This window comes from Ranitomeya variabilis, chromosome 6 (assembly GCF_051348905.1).
Source record: "Ranitomeya variabilis isolate aRanVar5 chromosome 6, aRanVar5.hap1, whole genome shotgun sequence".
Classification (NCBI taxonomy): Eukaryota; Metazoa; Chordata; class Amphibia; order Anura; family Dendrobatidae; genus Ranitomeya; species Ranitomeya variabilis.
Genome location: NC_135237.1, coordinates 230,028,141 through 230,050,034, shown reverse-complemented (window position 1 = coordinate 230,050,034; position 21,894 = coordinate 230,028,141). Strand labels below are relative to the sequence as shown.

The 21,894-nt window shown below is 44.3% G+C and overlaps 1 protein-coding gene across 1 annotated transcript in view; it reads right to left on the bottom strand.

The window, feature by feature from the left end:
- SLC6A19 (solute carrier family 6 member 19) overlaps positions 1–21,894 on the bottom strand; it is a 752,476-nt gene that overhangs the window by 629,125 nt on the left and 101,457 nt on the right. The window contains exon 2 of the mRNA XM_077269478.1: positions 6,757–6,897. Coding sequence (XP_077125593.1) covers positions 6,757–6,897 — 141 coding nt within the window. The remainder of the gene's footprint in view (positions 1–6,756; positions 6,898–21,894) is intronic.

The following is a 21,894-nucleotide window of genomic DNA, read 5'->3' as shown; positions in this document are numbered from 1 at the left end:
TCCTGCGTGCCTGCGCGGAAAGGACCTGATGTGACGTCACGGTCATGTGACCGCTACACGGTCATGTGACCGGACGTCATCACAGGTCCTGCGCTCAGACCAACCCTGGGACCGGAAGCTGCCGTGGACTACAAGGGGCCCTCGGAAAGGTAAGTATATGTTTATTTTTTAACCTGTGACAAACGTGGCTGGGCAATATACTACGTGACTGGGCAATATACTACGTGGCTCTCTGCTGTATACTACGTCGCTGGGCAATATACTATGTAACTGGGCAATATACTATGGCGCTGAGCAATATACTACGTGACTGGGCAATATACTACGTAACTGGGCAATATACTACGTCACTGGGCAATATACTACGTCACTGGGCAATATACTACGTGACTTGGCAATATACTACGTGGCTGGGCAATATACTACGTCACTGGGCAATACACTACGGCGCTGAGCAATATACTACGTGACTGGGCAATAGACTACGTTGCTGGGCAATATACTATGTGACTGGGCAATATACTACGTGACTGGGCAATATACTACATGACTGGGCAATATACTACGTGACTGGGCAAATATACTACGTGGCTGTGCAATATACTACGTGGACATGCATATTCTAGAATACCCGATGTGTTAGAATCGGGCCACCATCTAGTATACATATATATGTCAGTGAGACACATATATATATATACATATATTTATATTTCATATAGCGCTAGATAGCAGAGCAGAAAGACCGGTAATTCAATTGACGGCTTTTGCTATCTCCTTCCCAAACCCGACATGATATGAGACATGGTTTACATACAGTAAACCATCTTATATCCCTTATTTTATTACATATTCCTGACTAGTAATGTTAGAAGTGCATGTGTGCAAAATTTGGGGACTCTAGCTGTTAAAATAAAGGGTTAAATCACGGAAAAAACTGGTGTGGGCTCCCGCGTAATTTTCTCCGCCAGAGTGGTAAAGCCAGTGACTGAAGGCAGATATTAATAGCCTAGGGAGGTACCATGGTTATTGGCCCCCCTGGCTAAAAACATCTGCCCCCAGCCACCCCAGAAAAGGCACATCTGTAAGATGCGCCTATTCTGGCACTTGGCCACTCTCTTCCCACTCCCATGTAGCGGTGGGATATGGGGTAATGAAGGGTTAATGTCACCTTGCAATTGTAAGGTGACATTAAGCCAGGTTAATAATGGAGAGGTGTCAATAAGACACCTATCCATTATTAATCCAATAGTAGTAAATGGTTAATAAAACACACACACATTAGGGAAAAATTATTTTAATGAAATAAAGACACAGGGTGTTGTAATATTTTATTATACTCTCAATCCAAATGAAGATCCTTGTCAACAGAAACAAAGTTAAAAAAAACAATATCCCATACCTTCCGTTGTTCAGTCATGTCCCACGATGTAAATCCATCTGAAGGGGTTAAGTTAATTTACAAGCAGGAGCTCTGCTAATGCAGCTGTGCTCCTGCCTGTAAACGTTGGGGAATGAATGGAACCAAGGGAACGTAGCTACCTAGACTCGCGGTGCTGCGCCCCCTGCTGGCATAAACTCATATGAACTTGAGCATGACAAAAGAATCAGAAAAATTCCCACGCTCGAGTTCATATGAGGTTATGCCAGCAGGGGGCGCAGCACCGCGAGCCTAGGTAACTACGTTCCCCTGCTTCCATTCATTCCCCAATGTTTACAGGCAGGAGCACAGCTGCATTAGCAGAGCTCCTGCTTGTAAATTAATTTAACCCCTTCAGAAGGATTTACGTCATGGGACATGACTGAACGACGGAAGGTATGGGATATTGTTTTTTTTAACTTTGTTTCAGTTGACAAGGGTCTCCATTTGGATTGAGAGTATAATAAAATATTACAACACCCTGTGTCTTTATTTCATTAAAATAATTTTTCCCTTATGTGTGTGTGTGTTTTATTAACCATTAATAACACTGGTCAACAGCATTTTTGGTGCCAAAGATATTTCATCGAATTTAGGGTATTTTTGGGGTGCTGATTCTGAATATGTCATCAGTTTTGCCAGATTGGCTCAAGTTTTTGAGATTTTTGGTATCTTATTTATAGCACTTGTTGGTAAATGCGACGCATCATCTCATTAATTTCTTTGGATTAGTACTTGAACTGAGCAGTTCTCAATATAGTTTTGTGTTAATTAGTGTTCTAAAAGTTTGTTCATAGCTTGATTTTTGCACTAACTTTATGTTGTTGTCTGTTTTCCAGTGAAAAGCATGAACTCATCAAGAAGAAGTTGTCTTAACGATCCAGACTCATTCTGTTACATTTGTGGTGAATACACACTGCCAAAACATAGAAGAAACATAACAGACTTCGTAAAAAAAGTGAATTTTGCCTATTTTGGGGTTATGCTTGGGGACCAAGACAAGTTTTGGGCACCACACATAGTGTGCAAAGCATGTATCGAATTATTACGAAAATGGAGCAAAGGACAAAGAAAAAGCTTCAAATTTGGTGTTCCAATGGTGTGGAGAGAGCCAAAAAATCATCATGATGACTGTTATTTATGGTAAACACAGGTACAGGCACATCTTCACAATGAGGGACAGGCCTTCTTGCAGATTCCATGTTACTCCCATTTTCGTTTCTTATGCTTATTGAATCCTTGCACTTGCACTGCACAGAAATAACAGTCATCATGATGATTTTTTGGCTCTCTCCACACCATTGGAACACCAAATTTGAAGCTTTTTCTTTGTCCTTTGCTCCATTTTTGTAATAATTCGATACATGCTTTGCACACTATGTGTGGTGCCCAAAACTTGTCTTGGTCCCCAAGCATAACCCCAAAATAGGCAAAATACACTTTTTTTTACGAAGTCTGTTATGTTTCTTCTATGTTTTGGCAGTGTGTATTCACCACAAATGTAACAGAATGAGTCTGGATCGTTAAGACAACTTCTTCTTGATGAGTTCATGCTTTTCACTGGAAAACAGACAACAACATAAAGTTAGTGCAAAAATCAAGCTATGAACAAACTTTTAGAACACTAATTAACACAAAACTATATTGAGAACTGCTCAGTTCAAGTACTAATCCAAAGAAATTAATGAGATGATGCGTCGCATTTACCAACAAGTGCTATAAATAAGATACCAAAAATCTCAAAAACTTGAGCCAATCTGGCAAAACTGATAGCATATTCAGAATCAGCACCCCAAAAATACCCTAAATTCATTAAAATATTTTGGACACCAGAAAAAAAAATTTTTTTTGTTGACCTGTGTAATGGATAGGTGTCTTATTGACACCTCTCCATTATTAACCTGGCTTAATGTCACCTTACAATTGCAAGGTGACATTAACCCTTCATTACCCCATATCCCACCGCTACACGGGAGTGGGAAGAGAGTGGTCAAGTGTCAGAATAGGCGCATCTTACTGATGTGCCTTTTCTGGGGTGGCTGGGGGCAGATGTTTTTAGCCAGGGGGGGCAATAACCATGGTACCTCCCTAGGCTATTAATATCTGCCCTCAGTCACTGGCTTTACCACTCTGGCAGAGAAAATTGCGCGGGAGCCCACGCCAGTTTTTATCCACGATTTAACCCTTTATTTTAACAGCTAGAGTCCCCAAATTTTGCACACATACACTTCTAACATTAGTAGTCAGGAATATGTAATAAAATAAGGGATATGAGATGGTTTACTGTATGTAAACCATGTCTCATATCCTGTTGGGTTTGTGAAGGAGATAGGAAAAGCCGGCAATTGAATTACCGGCTTTTCTGCTATCTAGCGCTGTATTAAATATAAATATATATATATATGTGTGTGTGTCTCACTGACATATATATATATAGATTTATATATTTAGACTGTATATATGTTTTTACTAATATTTGAGGCCATGGATCCATTCTATGTCCGTTTTGAAAGCCGTCGAGAAAATATCACCGTACGGATGCCATACGGATGCCATACGGATGACACATGGATAATTTGATGCGAGGAAATCACATTCTTGCACTGCACATGGATAACTGTTTTGCAAACATTTGTGCGATTCTCGTCCGTGTAAAACGGACCGTATTTTTATACGTTGTGTGTGTCCCCGGCCTTACTTTGTCAAAATACTACCTGAGTCAGAGCCCAATCATGGTATGAGATGCAACTACTACCTGTCCATGAAAAACTAAAGTTGATTAACCCCTTCACGCCACAGCCCTTTTTCTTTTTTGCGTTTTTGTTTTTTGCTCCCCTCCTTCCCAGAGCCATAACTTTTTTATTTTTTCGTCAATATGGCCATGTGAGGGCTTATTTTTTTGCGGGATGAGTTGTACTTTTAAACGACACCATTGGTTTTACCATGTCTTGTACTGAAAAACATGAAAAAATTCCAAGTGTGGTGAAATTGCAAAAAAAGGGCAATCCTACACTTTTTTGTTTGGCTCTTTTTCTAGGTTCAATGCTAAAACTGACCTGCCATTATGATTCTCCAGGTCATTTCGAGTTCATAGACACCAAACATGTCTAGGTTATTTTTTATCTAAGTGGTGAAAAAAAAATCAAAACTTTGCTAAAAAAAAAAAAAATTGCGCCATTTTCCTACCCCCGGCCAACGTGGCCGAAAGCGCCGGTTAAATGCCACTGTCAGCGTTTGACAGCGGCATTTAACTGGTTAATAGTGGCAGGTGAATCTCGATTTCACCCATCGCTATTGCGCGCACATGTCAGCTGAACAAAGCAGCTGACATGTCGCGACTTTTATGTGGGCTCACCGCCGGAGCCCACATCAAAGGGGGAGACACGACATGCGCCGTACTAGTACGGGGCATGTCATGAAGGGGTTAATGCTGCTAATGAGGAAATTAAGTGCCATCATCAACTTCAAACTTGGAAACTCACCAAACTACCAACAACTATGACTTGACCAGATATTGCAGCAATAATTCAAATTTTCTTCAGGTATATAAAAAAAACACCAAAAAGACTGGAATGCCATTAAGAGAGTTCTTTGATATTTGAAAGAAACACAAGATATAAATTTAAGCATATCTGCAACAAGAGATCTAAAACTCACAGGATATGTGGTTGCAGACTGGGCTGGTGACTTAAAGGGAACCTGTCACCCCGGTTTTTCACTCTGAGATAAAAATACCGCTACATAGGGCATGAGCTGTGCTTTACAAAAGTGTTTTTTTCTACCCTGATTCCCCACCTAAGCTGCCGAAATTACTTACCAAAGTCGCCGTTTTTGCTTGTCAAAGCTGAGTTCGCATCTCGGCTTCAGAAAAATGGCCGCCGCGATCTCCATCTGCGCATGCGCGGCAGCCAGCGGCCATTTTCCTGAAGCCCCGGGCAGCAGAGCGCTCCAACTGCGCACGCGCGGCCACAGGAAGATGGCCGCCCCCACCGATCACCAGGGATATATCACAGATCGCGCTCTTTTTCGTAACCTGCGCAGTCGCAAACCACTACGCCACCAACGGAAACCTAAGCAAGATCTAGGGGAAGAAACAGGTTTGTCACCACGCCCATCAGACCAGACCAGCATGATTGACAAGCGAAAACTGCAACTTTGGTAAGTAATTTCGGCAGCTTAGGTGGGGAATCAGGGTAGAAAAAAAACACTTTTGTAAAGCACAGCTCATGCCCTATGTAGCAGTATTTTTATCTCAGAGTGAAAAACCGGGGTGACAGGTTCCCTTTAAGTAATCGTAAATCAATCAGCAGATATTTGTTCAAGCTTGGAGAAAGTTCAATTTCTTGTTCTACATGAAAACAGGTGTCTGAAGTCTTGTCATCTACACAATCTGACTATGTGTCTTCAGCCCACGCAAGTCATGAGGTCATTTGATTAAATCAATTATTAGGCAATTTTGTTAAGCCATCAACTCAACTGACGGTGATTTATGAAGACAACCCAGGGATGCTTTATACTTGCATGCATTGAGAAAATCAATGTAAGAACCAATTACATTGATGTTAAACATCATCACCTGCATGATTTGATAGAACGTGGCATAATTGAATTTGTTTATTGCCTCACTGACCAGATGACAGCTGATGTTATGACAAAGCCATTTCTAAGAGCTGAATTTGAAGAATTCAGAAACACTATTTCACCTTTATCAGAAGATTCGACAACTTCTTAAATGTAGTGACTGTTTATGCTGATGCAGATTGCAAGTTTCCATCAGTGATGAAGAATAATGAAGATTATCAAATTATTTCATGTCTAAAAATATTTTAGACATTGTTTTGTAATCATGTTGAAGAAGCAAACGGGCGCCAACTTTTTCATGTTTTCTGGTGATAAATCTGATAAAAGCAACTTCTTCTAGGATATTGCTGGGTGGTGCAAAGCTGAAAGTGCAATTTGTGTTCACAAAGCAGAAAACAGAAAAGCAGCACTCACCCATTCCCTAGCGGTGTGTAGGTAAAAATAAGGGAATTAGGTGGGGGGAGGAACACAGACTACAGCTGTTTCGTTTCTGGCTGACTATTCTACGGGTCCATTCTGACCCATAGAAGCATCAGACAGACACAAAATGGCCATAGTCTGTGTCCTCCCCCCTGCCTAATTCCCTGTTTTTTACCTGCACGCCGCTAGGAAGATGTCTACATGAATGCAATAAAGGACTTTTGGCCTAAGGAATGGGAGAGTGCTGCTTTTCTGTCGATGCTTTGTGAATACATTGTATTGTAATCGATGATTGTTTATTAAAGATTTTTTGCTTTAAAAGAAATAAAACTTACCAACTCCTTTTAATGTTGGGTGAATAGAACTCCATACACCGACACTTCCTTTTCTCAGACGTTGTCCAATTGCAAATTCAAGGTGTAGCAAAGGTATGCCTTCAAACACCAACAATATAAGGAAGGGAATCATAAATGCCCCTACATTACAGAAAAAAATAACAAAAGGGAGTTATTTTGTTGTAACCTAACAGACAGCATATTTTATAAATTGTGTGAAGTCTGGCAGGAAAGTCACTAAATGTACTATATGTTCCTACGCATGAGCATGCCCCTAGATAACATTTTATACTAATGCAATGCAGGGCTTCTGTAGCTTGCAGATTATTATGATTTTAAATAAACTATTAAATAAACTATCATTTGATTTTCATTTTTAGACTGCAATTTAAAATTCACAAAAGCAAATAGGTATTTGCACTGTCTGGTGAAACATTTCCTGCACATACCAGATTGTAGGATTCGGTTCACACTTGCATTTTCATGTGATTTTGCATGCAGTTTTTATTTTAGTCAGAACATCATCTTCCTTTTAAAGGGAATCTGACAGCTTATACATGCTGCCCAAACCACAGGCAAAATGTTTCAGACATAATATCACCAATGTATGCTTTTCTCTAAAATGTTGTGGCATGACTACTCCAAGAGGCTAGTCCCTGGAGGCATCTCCCCTCACTTCTCGAGTAGTGAGCTTCTGCCTGCATGCATGTGTGGAGACAGACCTGTCAGACATTGGCAGCAGTTGGGAAGATGCTGCCTGGAGACTGGTATTTTCCAATAGTCACTTCTGCAACTTGTTCCCCAGACAGCTTATAAAGTATCTCCTTCACTGAAACACCACAGGATTTCAGTGTTAAACATACAACCCCTGGCAAAAATTATGGAATCACCGGCCTTGAAGGATGTTCATTCAGTTGTTTAATTTTGTAGAAGAAAAGCAGATCACAGACATGGCACAAAACTACAATCATTTCAAATGGCAACTTTCTGGCTTTAAGAAACACTAAAAGAAATCAGGAACAAAAAAAGTGGTAGTAAGTATTTGTTACTTTTTTAACCAAGTAAAGGGGGAAAAGTATGGAATCACTCAACTCTGAAGAAAAAATTATGGAATCACCCTGTAAATTTACATACCCAAAAATAACAACTGCATCAAATTAGATCTGCTCGTTAGTCTGCTTCTAAAAAGGAGTGATCACACCTTGGAGAGCTGTTGCACCAAGTGGATTGACATGAATCATGGCTCCAACACAAGAGATGTCAATTGAAACAAAGGAGAGGATTATCAAACTCTTAAAAGGGTAAATCATCACGCAATGTTGCAAAAGATGTTGATTGTTCACAGTCAGCTGTGTCTAAAATCTGGACCAAATACAAACAACATGGGAAGGTTGTTAAAGGCAAACATACTGGTAGACCAAGAAAGACATCAAAGCATCAAGACCAAAACTTAAAGCAATATGTCTCCAAAACAGGAAATGCACAACACAACAAATGAGGTGCTAATGGGAGGAAACTGGAGTCAACGTCTGTGACTGAACTGTGAGGAACCACCTAAAGGAAATGGGATTTACATACAGAAAAGCTAAACGAAAGCCATCATTAACACCTAAACAGAAAAAAAACAAGGTTACAATGGGCTAAGGAAAAGCAATCGTGGACTGTGGATGACTGGATGAAAGTCATACTCAGTGATGAATCGCAAATCTGCATTGGGCAAGGTGATGATGCTTGAACTTTTGTTTGGTGCCGTTCCAATGAGATTTAGAAAGATAACTGCCTGAAGAGAACATGCAAATTTCCACAGTCATTGATGAAATTGGGCTGCATGTCAGGTAAAGTCACTGGGGAGATGGCTGTCATTTCATCTTCAATAAATGCCCAAGTTTATGTTAATATTTTGTACACTTTTCTTGTCCCATCAATTGAAAGGATGTTTGGGGATAATGAAATCATTTTTTAAGATGATAATGCATCCTGCCATAGAGCAAAAACTGTGCAAACATTCTTTGAAAAAACACACAAGGTCAATGTCATGGCCTGCAAATAGTCCGGATCTCAATCCAATTGAACATCTTTGGTGGAAATTGAAGAAAATGGTCAATGACAAGGTAACAACCTGCAAAGCTGATCTGGCAACATCAATCAGAGTAAGTTGGAGACAAATTGATGAAGAGTACTCTTTGATACTCATTAAACCCATGCCTCAGAGACTGCAAGCTGTAATAAAAGCTAGAGGTGGTGCAACAAAATACTAGTGATGTGTTGGAGTGTTTTTTTGTTTGTTTGCTTTTCATGATTCCATAATTTTTTACTCAGAATTGAATGATTCATAATTTTTTCCCTATGCTTGGTTAAAAAAAGTAACCATTACTGACTACAACATTTTTTGTTCTTGATTTCTTTTAGTGTTTATTAAAGCCAGAAAAATGACTTTAGTTTTGTGCCATGTCTGAGATCTGCTTTTTTTCTACAAAATTAAACAACTGAAAGAACATCCTCCAATGCCAGTGATTCCATACTTTTTGCCAAGGGTTGTATATGGCTGAAATCATGTAGTCAGTAGTGTTGAGCGACTTTCACTTTTTTAGGATCGAGTCGGGTTTCGCGAAACCCGACTTTGTCAAAAGTCGAGTCGAGTGAAATCGTCCGATTGCCGCCAAAAGTCGGGGATCGACCGAAACACGAAACCCAATGCAAGTCAATGGGGAAGTATAGTCGGCAGTGAGTGGAGGCCAGGAAAACACCTACAGTGCCCATTTTAATGGCAAAAACATCCATTCTTGTTACTGAAGCTCATCAATCTTAATTTACTTTATAATAATAGTTAGGCATTGGAAATTGGGGGTCATTTGGCTAAAGTTGTGGGGGGTAGGGCTGGTTCAAGTTTTTAGTGGGCCCAGGAAACGTGGACTACGTCACGGCGGTGGAGCACTGAGAGGTAAGTATTTCAACTTTGCAAGTGCTGTGATCCTGAGCAAGCAGGGGGGGCCCACTAGTTGGCATTGGCACTGGCACAGGGCCCCTCAAAGTACAGCGGTGTGTTTGCACGGCGGGGGCGCCTCCCACCGGCAGCGACACTTTTGCGTACTCTGAGGGGGCCTGTGCCAGTGACGTCGCCAACGAGTATGCCCCCCCACCTGATGAAGGAACCTGCACTTTCATCTGCACCTTCCTCTTTGTCCCTGTGTAAGGTGGTATAGTATGCGGGAACGGGAACCTGACTTTCAGCAGGGTCAGATTGTGGCTGTGTAGCGTGCAAGGGGAATGTAGTGGTCTGGGTCAATGTACCAGAAGAGTCATCTAGCACTGGCTGGGCAATGGGCAGGATGAGGAGGAAACACATATATGGGCCCAAATAATAAAGTGGGCTAAATGCAGTTCAAAATTGGTAACAGGACTAACCAGGCGGCATTGCTTAGTTCAGTGGAGGACAACTGTAATGAGAGGCAGACACAGTTTGTAGGCCCAAATAATAAAGTGGGCAAAATAGAGTTCAAAATTGGTAACAGGAGTAAACAGGCGGCACTGCTTTGTTCAGTGGAGGAGAACACCTTTGAGCGGCAGACACCGTTAGTAGGCCCCAACCAATCTAGTAGGCCATCTGCAGTGTTATATTAACAACTACTTAATGAGAGCCTGAAGATTGAAGCTCAGGCAAGTAAACCTGGAGAACACCTTGGAGCGGCAGACACCGTTAGTAGGGCCCAACCAAACTAGTAGGCCAAATGCAGTTTTATATGTTATACAGGTTGAAAGCCTGATGATTGAAGCTCAGCTTTGATCAGTGGAGGAGAACACCAAGGAGTGGCATACACCGTTAGTAGGAGGGCCCAACCAAACTAGTATGCCAAATGCAGTTTAATATGTTATATAGGCCGAAAGCCTGAAGATTGAAGCTCAGCTTTGATCAGTGGAGGAGAACTCCAAGGGTCGGCAGACACCGTTAGTAGGGCCCAACCAAACTAGTAGGCCAAATGCAGTGTTATATTAACAACTACTTAATGAGAGTCTGAAGATTGAAGCTCAGCTTTGTTCAGTGGAGGACAACACCAGGGAGCGGCAGACACCGTTAGCAGGCCCAACCCAACTAGTATGCCAAATGCAGTTTCATATTTCAAATATAGGCCGAAAGCCTGAAGATTGAAGCTCAGGCAAGTAAACCTGGAGAACACCTTGGAGCGGCAGACACCGTTAGTAGGCCCCAACCAAACTAGTAGGCCTAATGCCGTGTTATATTTACAACAACTTAATGAGAGCCTGAAGATTGAAGCTCAGGCAAGTAAACCTGGAGAACACCTTGGAGTGGCAGACACCGTTAGTAGGCCCCAACCAAACTAGTAGGCCTAATGCCCTGTTATATTTACAACAACTTAATGAGAGCCTGAAGATTGAAGCTCAGGCAAGTAAACCTGGAGAACACCTTGGAGCGACAGACACCTTTAGTAGGCCCCAACCAAACTAGTAGGCCAACTGCAGTGTTATATTAACAACTACTTAATGAGAGCATGAAGATTGAAGCTCAGGCAAGTAAACCTTGAGAACACCTTGGAGCGGCAGACACCGTTAGTAGGCCCCAACCAAACTAGTAGGCCAACTGCAGTGTTATATTAACAACTACGTAACGAGAGCCTGAAGATTGAAACTCAGGCAAGTAAACCTGGAGAACACCTTGGAGCGGCAGACACCGTTAGTAGGCCCCAACCAAACTAGTAGGCCAACTGCAGTGTTATATTAACAACTACTTAATGAGAGCATGAAGATTGAAGCTCAGGCAAGTAAACCTTGAGAACACCTTGGAGCGGCAGACACCGTTAGTAGGCCCCAACCAAACTAGTAGGCCAACTGCAGTGTTATATTAACAACTACTTAATGAGAGCCTGAAGATTGAAGCTCAGGCAAGTAAACCTGGAGAACACCTTGGAGCGGCAGACACCGTTAGTAGGCCCCAACCAAACTAGTATGCCTAATGCCGTGTTATATTTACAACAACTTAATGAGAGCCTGAAGATTGAAGCTCAGGCAAGTAAACCTGGAGAACACCTTGGAGCGGCAGACACCGTTAGTAGGCCCCACCCAATCTAGTAGGCCTAATGCCTTGTTATATTTACAACAACTTAATGAGAGCCTGAAGATTGAAGCTCAGGCAAGTAAACCTGGAGAACACCTTGGAGTGGCAGACACCGTGAGTAGGCCCCAACCAAACTAGTAGGCCTAATGCCGTGTTATATTTACAACAACTTAATGAGAGCCTGAAGATTGAAGCTCAGGCAAGTAAACTTGGAGAACACCTTGGAGCGACAGACACCTTTAGTAGGCCCCAACCAAACTAGTAGGCCAACTGCAGTGTTATATTAACAACTACTTAATGAGAGCCTGAAGATTGAAGCTTAGCTTTGTTCAGTGGAGGACAACACCAGGGAGCGGCAGACACCGATAGTAGGCCCAACCCAACTAGTATCCCAAATGCAGTTTCATATTTCAAATATAGGCCGAAAGCCTGAAGATTGAAGCTCAGGAAAAAAAAACCAGGAGAACACCAAGGAGCGGCAGACACCGTTAGTAGGCCCCAACCAAACTAGTAGGCCCAATGCAGTTTTCAAATTCCTATAGGCTGAAAACCTGACAATTGAAGCTCAGCTTTTTTCAGAGGAGGACAGCTGTATTGAGTGGCGCAGACAGACACAGGTAGTAGGACTTAAACAAAAAAGTTGGCTCAATGCAGTTTAAAAAAGGTTACAGGCGTACACAGGCAGCATTGGTGTGGTCGGCGGAGGACAATTGGAAGGAGTGGCGCAGACTTACTAGGCCTAAAATGAAAAAGTAGGCTCTATGCAGGTTTAAATAGGTTACAGGGTTACACAGGCAGCATTGGTATGGTCAGCGGAAGACGATTGCAAGGAGGGACCGCAGACAGACTTACTAGGCCTAAAATAAAAAGTAGGCTCTATGCAGGTTTAAATAGGTTACAGGGTTACACAGGCAGCATTGGTGTGGTCAGTGGAGGACGACTGCACCGAGGGGCAGACACAGTAGGGCCAAAAAATTAATAGGCAAAATGCAGTTAAAAATAGGTGACAGGAGTACGCAGGCAGCCTAGCTTTGTTCAGTGGAGGACAACTGTAAGGAGTGTCTGACACAGTTAGTAGGCCAAAATAATAAAGTGAGGTTAATGTCTGGCCCCCCAAAAAATTCACAAATAAACAGGTGGCATACCTAGGTACAGGGGTGGGCTCCTCTGCTGACTTGCAGAGAACACCTTGGAGCGGCAGACACCGTTAGTAGGCCCCAACCAAACTAGTAGGCCTAATGCCGTGTTATATTTACAACAACTTAATGAGAGCCTGAAGATTGAAGCTCAAGCAAGTAAACCTGGAGAACACCTTGGAGCGACAGACACCGTTAGTAGGCCCCAACCAAACTAGTAGGCCAACTGCAGTGTTATATTAACAACTACTTAATGAGAGCATGAAGATTGAAGCTCAGGCAAATAAACCTTGAGAACACCTTGGAGCGGCAGACACCGTTAGTAGGCCCCAACCAAACTAGTAGGCCAACTGCAGTGTTATATTAACAACTACTTAATGAGAGCCTGAAGATTGAAGCTCAGGCAAGTAAACCTGGAGAACACCTTGGAGCGGCAGACACCGTTAGTAGGCCCCAACCAAACTAGTAGGCCTAATGCCGTGTTATATTTACAACAACTTAATGAGAGCCTGAAGATTGAAGCTCAGGCAAGTAAACCTGGAGAACACCTTGGAGCGACAGACACCGTTAGTAGGCCCCAACCAAACTAGTAGGCCTAATGCCGTGTTATATTTACAACAACTTAATGAGAGCCTGAAGATTGAAGCTCAGGCAAGTAAACCTGGAGAACACCTTGGAGTGGCAGACACCGTTAGTAGGCCCCAACCAAACTAGTAGGCCTAATGCCATGTTATATTTACAACAACTTAATGAGAGCCTGAAGATTGAAGCTCAGGCAAGTAAACCTGGAGAACACCTTGGAGCGACAGACACCTTTAGTAGGCCCCAACCAAACTAGTAGGCCAACTGCAGTGTTATATTAACAACTACTTAATGAGAGCATGAAGATTGAAGCTCAGGCAAGTAAACCTTGATAACACCTTGGAGCGGCAGACACCGTTAGTAGGCCCCAACCAAACTAGTAGGCCAACTGCAGTGTTATATTAACAACTACGTAATGAGAGCCTGAAGATTGAAACTCAGGCAAGTAAACCTGGAGAACACCTTGGAGCGGCAGACACCGTTAGTAGGCCCCAACCAAACTAGTAGGCCAACTGCAGTGTTATATTAACAACTACTTAATGAGAGCATGAAGATTGAAGCTCAGGCAAGTAAACCTTGAGAACACCTTGGAGCGGCAGACACCGTTAGTAGGCCCCAACCAAACTAGTAGGCCAACTGTAGTTGGTAGGCTCTATGCAGGTTTAAATAGGTTACAGGGGTACACAGGCAGCATTGGTGTGGTCAGCGGAGGACGATTGCACCGAGGGGCAGACACAGTAGGGCCAAAAAATTAATAGGCAAAATGCAGTTAAAAATAGGTGACAGGAGTACGCAGGCAGCCTAGCTTTGTTCAGTGGAGGACAACTGTAAGGAGTGTCTGACACAGTTAGTAGGCCAAAATAATAAAGTGAGGTTAATGTCTGGCCCCCAAAAAAATTCACAAATAAACAGGTGGCATACCTAGGTACAGGGGTGGGCTCCTCTGCTGACTTGCAGACAGTGGTAGTTGGGGCAAAGTATTAACTGGTGTAAATGTAGGGCAGGGCCCCTGAATATTTTTACTATCAACAATCATGTCAACAAATTGGTATTGGCAGTGCCATTGAAGGATTTAACAGTGTAGACTAAACAGTGGTGGAGCAGTGAGAGGTAATTTTGCAAGTGGTAGAGCACTGTTTGAGCTGGGGGGGAATACTCTCTCGTGGGCGGCGGTACTGGACCAGGGCCCCTCATGTTACGACTGTGTGTCTGACATTGGGTGTGCACCACCACCGCCAGAGACACTTCATTATACTATGAGGGACCCTGTGCCATCGCCCAAAAGTGGGCACACCCACCTGTTTAGCCAAACGGCACTCACACGGGTGCTTTCGCCAAGTGGTGACCACGGCCCCGTGGGGGGGAGTCAGCCCATTTAGTGAGTTGTAAAAAAGGCCTATGGTGGACATATGACAGCTGCAAATGGAGAAATTGGAGCAGTCAGTAAGACGAGTCCAAAAGCAAGACCTTTTTACAGGAAAGCTAGGTGTCAGCAGGGAAAGGTGGGGCAAAATACACTGTGTTCCAAATTATTATGCAAATAATATTTCCTCATATTTTCTCTAAATTACCTATCTGAATTGCAGTCATTGTTATTTTCCAGTCATCTTCTATTCTAGTATAATTGCAATGTTTAGGAACAAACTGCCTATGAAAACAGTATCTTTTTTAAAAAAAATAAACACTCAAAATGCATGTTCCAAATTATTATGCACAGGAGAGTTTTCAACCTGTTTTTTTTATTTTGAATAAAAAAAATGGTCAATTGTGAAGTTCCAAGCATTATCAGCTTATTACAAAATGAAATCATACAGTCTTCAAGTGAAAACTTTATTCTAGGTGATGTTACATTTGCACGTAGGACCCCTTGTTCGAAAGAAGCTTCTGAACTCTCTCGTCCATTGAATTTGTCAGTTTTTGGATGGTTTCTGCTTCAATTTCTTTGCATGTGGACAGAATACCCTCCCAGAGCTGTTGCTTAGATGTGACCTGCCTCCCGCCATCATAGATAGTCCTTTTGATGATGCTCCAGAGGTTCTCAATGGGGTTGAGGTCAGGGGAAGATGGTGGCCACACCATAAGTTTGTCCTCTTTTATGCCCATAGCAGCCAGAGATGCAGATGTGTTTTTCGCAGCATGAGACGGTGCATTAGCATGCATGAAAATGATCTTGCTGTGGAAAGCACGGTTCTTCCTCTTGAACCATGGCAGGAAGTGTTGTTTTAGAAACTCCACATAGATTATGGAGTTAATCTTTACCCCTTCAGGGATCATAAAGGGGCCGACAATCTCTCTCCCCATGATTCCAGCCCTAAGCATTACTCCACCTCCTCCTTGTTGGTGCCTTAGCCATGTTTTCATGCGGTGTCCATCAACCAGCCATCCTCCACTCCATCTACCTGGACCATCGAGCGTTGCACGGCACTCAACGGTGAACAAAACAGTTTGGAAGTCAGTCTTCATGTATTGTTTGGCCCACTGGAGCCATTTCTGCTTGTGTGCAGTGGATAGAGGTGGTCGATAGGATGGCTTACGCACAGCTGCAAACCTCTGAAGGACCCTGCATCTTGCTGTTCTGGGGACGTTGGAGGCACCAGCAGCATCAAAAACTTGTCTGCTGCTATGACAAGGCATTTTTGCAGCTGCTCTTTTAACCTTACGCAATTGCCTGTTGGAAAGAATCCTCAATTTTTCCTTATCAGCATGCACACGTGTGTGCTGGGAATCAGCTACATACTTCTTGATTGTGCGATGATCACGATGAAGTGTCTTGGCAATGTTGATTGTCGTTATGCCTTGACCTAAATACTCCACAATTTGTTGCTTCTCAGCAGCCCACACATCCTTTTTCTTTCCCATTTTGGCAAAAAATGTAGGCTGCTTAATAATGTGGAACAGCCTTCTTAAGTAGTCTTGCCTTTATTTGGACACACCTGCCAAACTAATGTGCACATGTATCTGCAATTGCTTTCAGTGATATAAAGAGCCCTGACACACATCACCATCAATGAGTTTACATGACAAACAAAACAATTCTAACCCTATCACTCCTAAACTCTTTGTGCATAATAATTTGGAACACAGTGTAATTAGAAATCCATGATTGGTTCATTTTAATGAAGGTTAGATCATCAACATTTTGGGTAGCCAGACAAGTCCTTTTTTTGGTCAGTATTGAACCAGCAGCACTGAATACTCTTTCTGATAGCACACTAGCAGCTGGGCAAGCGAGCTCCTGTAATGCATATTCTGCCAATTCAGGCCAGGTGTCTATTTAAGATGCCCAGTAATCAAAGGGGAATGACGGGTGAGGGAGAACATCGATAAGGGAGGAAAAATAGTTAGTAACCATACTGGACAAATGTTGTCTCCTGTCACTTTGAATCGATGCTGCAGTACATGTCGTGTCTGTGGTCATTGCGAAATCACTCCACAACCTGGTCATAAAACCCCTCTGTCCAACGCCACTTCTGATTTGTGCCCCTCTAACACCTCTTGCATGTTGCCCCCTGCAGCTCGTGTGAGAACCATCACCGCCGCTGTGTGCTGGGAATGCCTGAACCAAACGGTCTACAAGAGTTGCTTGTTTGGTAGCCAATATTTGCTCAAGGTTCTCATGTGGCATGATATTTTGCAATTTCCCTTTATAGCGTGGATCCAGGAGGCAGGACAACCAGTAATCGTCATCGGTCATCATTTTGATAATGCGGGGGTCCCTTTTTAGGATACGCAAGGCATAATCAGCCATGTGGGCCAATGTTCCAGGTGTCAAATCAATGCTTGTGCTGGGTTGAGGAGCACTTTCTGGCAAATCCACATCACTTGTTTCCCGCAAAAAACCTGTACCTGACCTTGCACCACCAACACTTTCTATTCCCCCTGAGATGCTTCCTCCTCCCATAAATAATCATCCCCATCTTCCTCCATCTCCTCCTCCTCTTCGTCCGCAACCTCGTCCCCGAGACTACCCTGAGCGCACAATGGCTGGCTGTCATCAAGGCTTCCCTCCTCCTCAGCTGAAGACGCCTGCTCCTTAATGTGCATCAAACTTTGCATCAGCAGACGCATTAGTGGAATGCTCATGCTTATGATGGGGTCGTCCGCACTGACCAGCCATGTGCATTCTTCAGAACACTGAAGGACTTGACAGAGGTCTTGGAGCTTCGACCACTGCACAGCAGACAACTCCATGTCTGCCATCCAACTGCCTGCCTGCCCGTGTATGTGTATCCTCCCACAAATATATGACAGCACGCCTCTGTTCGCACAGCCTCTGAAGCATGTGCAGTGTAGAGTTCCACCTTGTTGCAACGTCGATTAGACGGTGCTGGGGAAGCTTCAACGATCGCTGACGATTCTGTATACGGCTGGAGTGTACAGGCAAATGGCGGATGTGAGAGCAAAGTCATCGCACCTTGAGGAGCAGGGCTGGTAACCCTGGATAACTTTTCAGGAAGCACTGCACCACCAGGTTCAAGGTGTGAGCCAGGCAAGGTATGTGTTTCAGTTCTGAAACGGCTATGGCAGCCATAAAATTCCTCCCGTTATCACTGACTACCTTGCCTGCCTCAAGATGTACACTGCCCAGCCATGACTGAGTTTCTTGCTGCAAGAACTCGGCCAGAACTTGTGTGTCTGTTGTCGCCCAAGCACTTCATTTCCAACACAGCCTGCTGACACTTACCACTAGCTGTTCCATAATGGGACACCTCGTGTGCAACACTGGCAGCTGCAGATGGAGTGGTCGTGCGACTGCGCTCTGTGGATGAGCTTTCGCTTCGGCTGGAAGAGGAGGAGGAGGAGGAGAGGTGGCAAATGCCTACAGCCAACTGTTTCCTAGACCGTGGGCTAGGCAGAGCTGTCCCACTGTGGCTGTCCCCTGTGGACCCTGCATCCACCACATTAACCCAGTGTGCCGTGATGGACACGTAACGTCCCTGACCATGCCTACTGGTCCATGCATCAGTTGTGAGGTGAACCTTTCTACTGACTGATTGCCTCAGTGCATGGAGAATGCAGTCTTGGACATTCTGGTGGAGGGCTGGGATGGCTTTTCACGAAAAGAAGTGTCGACTGGGTAGCTCATAGCGTGGTACTGCGTAGCCCATCAAGGCTTTGAAAGCTTTGCTTTCAACCAAGCGGTAGGGCATCATCTCTAACGATATAAGTCTAGCAATGTGGGCGTTCAAACCCTGTGTACGCAGATGAGAGGGTGAGTACTTTCTTTTCCTAATGAGAGTCTCTTGGAGGGTGAGCTGGACTGGCGAGGTGCATATGGTGGGACTTGCGGTGGTGGTGGTGGTGGACATGGCGGATTGAGAGAGGGTTGGTGATGGTATTCTTGATGTAGGCCTACACGCTCTGTTTCCTACCAATAAACTTGTGATTCCCTGACAGCTTTGCCCTAGCGACGACACCTCCACATTTGCTGCTGTTGTTGTTCTAACCGGTGGGCTTACAGTGAGGGAAGGAATGTAGCATTGCTGACTAGCTTCATTGTGAGCGGGTGCAACCACGTTATGGGACGTTTGGTAGCTAGTCCAGGCTTGCAAGTGCATGGTGGTTAAATGTCGATGCATGCAAGTTGTATTTAAACTTTTGACATTCTGACCTCTGCTAAATGTCCTTGAGCATTTCTTACAGATAACTTTGCACTGATCATTCGGATCTTGGTTAAAAAATTGCCAGACTGCACTCTTCCTACTATTGAATACCTTTTCAGGCATTGCACACTGTGCTACTTTAACTGGATGGCCATGCTGTCCGAAAAATGGTTTTGGTTTTGCCAAACTTTTTTGGCCAGAGACGGGCCTGCCAGATGAATGCAAATGTGATGTAGATGGCTGCTGCCGATCCTCCTCCTCCGCTTCTGAGCTACTGCCAGCGGCACCCTCTTCCCCCAATGGCTGCCAATCTGTGTCAACAACTGTGTCATCTATCACCTCCTCTTCAATCTCATGTTCAGCTATCTCTGTGTCACCGTGTAAGGTGCTATAACGTTCGGGAATGGGCACCATCGTCTCATCAGGGTCAGTTTCTGGCTCAGTACACTGCGAGGGCAATGTAGTTATGTGAGTCGATGGAACAGCATGACAATCTAGCTGTGGCTGTGCATCAGTGCACTCCATGTCCGAATCATCTTCCAGTGGGCTGTTAACTATTTCCCTTTCTAACCCAGGCAAGGTATGTGTAAAGAGCTCCATGGAGTAAACTGTTGTGTCGCCTGATGCATCCTTTACTGTTGTTTTGGGAGAAGGACACAAGGAATCAACTTGTTCCTGACCGGGAGCATCCACCGACGACTGGCTACTTTTCAATTTTGAACTATCCGAAGAGGAGGCGAAAGAGCTAGAGGCAGAGGCAGCAAGGAAAGCCAAAACTTTTTCCTGCTGCTCCGGCTTTAATAGCAGTTTTCCTACTCCCAGAAAAGGTAGCGTTCAAGGCCTTGTGTAGCCGGACGATGACGCTGGCTCAACAACTCGAGACTTAGGTGCTATTTTGATTTTCCCTCTCCCACCCGATGCTCCACCAGCACCACCACCATCAGCATTACCAGATGGCAATGACCGCCCACGGCCACGACCTCTTCCACCAGTCTTCCTCATTCTTGGGAAAATGTAACCAAACTAACAACCGTTATATGGTACTGAAAACAAGGTAGAAGGTGTATGTTAACTTGTTGTGAATATAAATCTCCCTTTTTATGTGTGGGTGAGTGCTGAATAAATCAGGCCCACTATATTACAGTATAGTTTCTGTGGCACAAAATGACTGACAGAGATACCACAGACACGACTTGCACAGATTTGGCAATATTATTCTCCCTTTATTTTTTTTTTAAATGGGAGACTAGGGAATAAATCAGGCCCACTATATTACAGTATAGCTTCTGTGGCTAGTGGAACGCACCAAATAATAAAGAGATTGATGCGAGGTGCGTTCACAGCCCGTGGTCCACCGTGCAGAGATGGTACCTGCTGCTATGTAATGGCGGATAAACACTTAGCTTACACGTGGGTTAGACTTCACCCTGTGTGAAATGGTAGCGAGCTCTGTTGCTTCACAGAGCCGCACAATACGCTGCACCCTGTTAGAAGTCACAAGGTGCAGCTACAAGACACTAGTGGGATCCCTAAGAATCACCCCCACTAATCTGGTGATTGAACTGGCTCTGACCCTCGGTGGCTTTTGAGCCCGCGCCTGTGGACGCCCCGAGTCAGATGCACAGTTCAAGTGGGAATTCCCACCCTATACCAGAGAGCGCACAGATGGCGCACGGTGCCATAGAGACGGGCACTGCAACATGTGCTTAGCGAGCAGATAGTACTGTCGGGCACTAGATAGCTTCCACCAATCGCGAGCAGTCAACAACATCAAGAATGGGAATGATTAAGGAGCTTTCATCCATGGACAGTCATTCATCTACACACACTCATTGTCAAGGTTTATACTAGCGCATGGCCGAGCGGCCATGCGAACCTTTTATAGCAATAGCAGACCGGGTGCTTCCAGATGGTTAAATAGGAACCGCAACAGGACCTGAACATGTGGCCCCCGACCTCCTATGGGAGGTCATCCCGTGAGCATGCTCAGTATGAGAAAAGCGGCACTTAGTCCCAGAAAGGCCTGCTCACTGCTGGTCAGTAATGGCTACAAGGACAGAGCCTGGAAAGGCAGCAGTAACCAGCCGCACAGTATCAGCTTGAGCCAGACACTGTGACCGACGACTCCGCTGAGCAGGTTCCACTGCAGCTGGAAAAGAATGGGAGACACAGTGGACATGATTTGAGATTCCTCCTGAACAGCAGCGGGAACTCGACACCTAACATTACCCCCTCCTAGGGCCCCCCTCCCTGGACCTCGCTATGTTCGGCGGCGGAGCCCAAATGTGCTCCACAGGCTCCCAGGTTCTGTCCTCTGGGCCGTGACCCTTCCAATCCACCAGATAGAACTTTTTGCCACGTACCACCTTGCACCCCAAGATAGAGTTCACCTCATAATCGTCCGTGGACGAACCCAATGTCTCGGCAGATGACTCAGAAAACCAGGACATGTGAACGGGCTTTAAGAGGGACACATGAAAGATGTCGGTGATACCCAGGCGTAGAGGAAGAGCCAGACGATAGACCACAGGGATAACCTGTTCCAGAACCTTGAAAGACCCTAAGTAGTGAGGCGCAAACTTAGTGGACTCAACGCGCAGCCTGATATTTCAGGCAGAGAGCCACACTAAGTCGCCAGGAGCAAAGGTCGGAACAGGACGCCGGTGTGCATTGGCAGAGACCCTCATTCTCTCCTTGAAAGCTCAGATAGCCTCCTGTGTAAGGTCCCAGATGTACCGCGCTTACA